At 75.7% G+C, this 830-nt stretch overlaps 1 protein-coding gene across 1 annotated transcript in view; it reads left to right on the top strand.

Moving 5' to 3' along the window:
- FAM221B (family with sequence similarity 221 member B) overlaps positions 1-830 on the top strand; it is an 8342-nt gene that overhangs the window by 495 nt on the left and 7017 nt on the right. The window contains exons 2-4 of the mRNA XM_019518286.1: positions 174-317; positions 390-500; positions 653-823. Of these exons, the coding sequence (XP_019373831.1) occupies positions 174-317; positions 390-500; positions 653-823 (426 nt within the window). The remainder of the gene's footprint in view (positions 1-173; positions 318-389; positions 501-652; positions 824-830) is intronic.

Raw genomic sequence — 830 nt, 5'->3', positions numbered from 1 at the left:
CCCCGCCCCCCCCCCCCCAGTGTAGCCGGCGGCCCGGGGCACGCAGGGCCCCAGCGATGGGTCCCTGGGCCTCAGCACTGGCACCCCAGGCCCCAAGCCGGCGAGGGCGCCGCGGGGGCTGTGGCAGGATGGGAGGGCTGCCCCGGCCGTGCTCACCCCCTGCCCACGCCCAGGCTACACGGTGCGAGCGGTGGCGCCGGCCGAGAGGGCGGAGCTGGTGTCGGTGGCCAAGGCCATGCACCGCGAGCGCTTCGGCCGCACCGTGCAGGAGCTCTTCAGCCTGGAGCGCGAGGCCGCCCTCAAGGCCATCAAGACGGGTAGGGCCTGGGCGAGCGGGGCGGGGCGGGGCTGCGGGGCCGGGCAGGCTCACGCCCGCCCATGCCCCGCAGGCCTGTACGTTGGGTGGCGCTGCCCCGAGTACCTGTGGGACTGCTTCCGCGTGGGCGACCGCTCCAAGTGCTTCTGTGGGCACCTGCTGCAGGAGCACCAGGTCTATGCCGGTGGGTACCGGGGCACCCGCCGGACAGCCCCACCGCCCTGGCCCTCTTGCTGGCAGTGCTGGGGGCACTGGAGGGTGCACAGCCTCCGGCGCTCGGCCCGGGGTCTCTGGTGCAGGGGGCTGCCAGGCGCTCAGGCCCTGCTGTGCCCGCAGAGACGCGGGTGCTGGTGCCCTGCGCCATGCCCCACTGCAAGTGCCAGGGCTTCGCCTTCGTCCCGGCCCGGCCCGAGGACGCGGGCGAGGTGTGGCTGAAGCGGAGGGGCGGCTTCGACGCCGCAGCCTGGCGCGCCACGTGCCGCTGCAAGCACAGCCACGAGCAGCACACGCCGCG

This window comes from Gavialis gangeticus, unplaced genomic scaffold (genome assembly GCF_001723915.1).
Source record: "Gavialis gangeticus isolate Ggan-Ray unplaced genomic scaffold, GavGan_comp1, whole genome shotgun sequence".
NCBI lineage: Eukaryota > Metazoa > Chordata > Crocodylia > Gavialidae > Gavialis > Gavialis gangeticus.
Note: the sequence above shows the minus strand (reverse complement) of the source record. Positions and strands in the feature narration are given on the sequence as shown.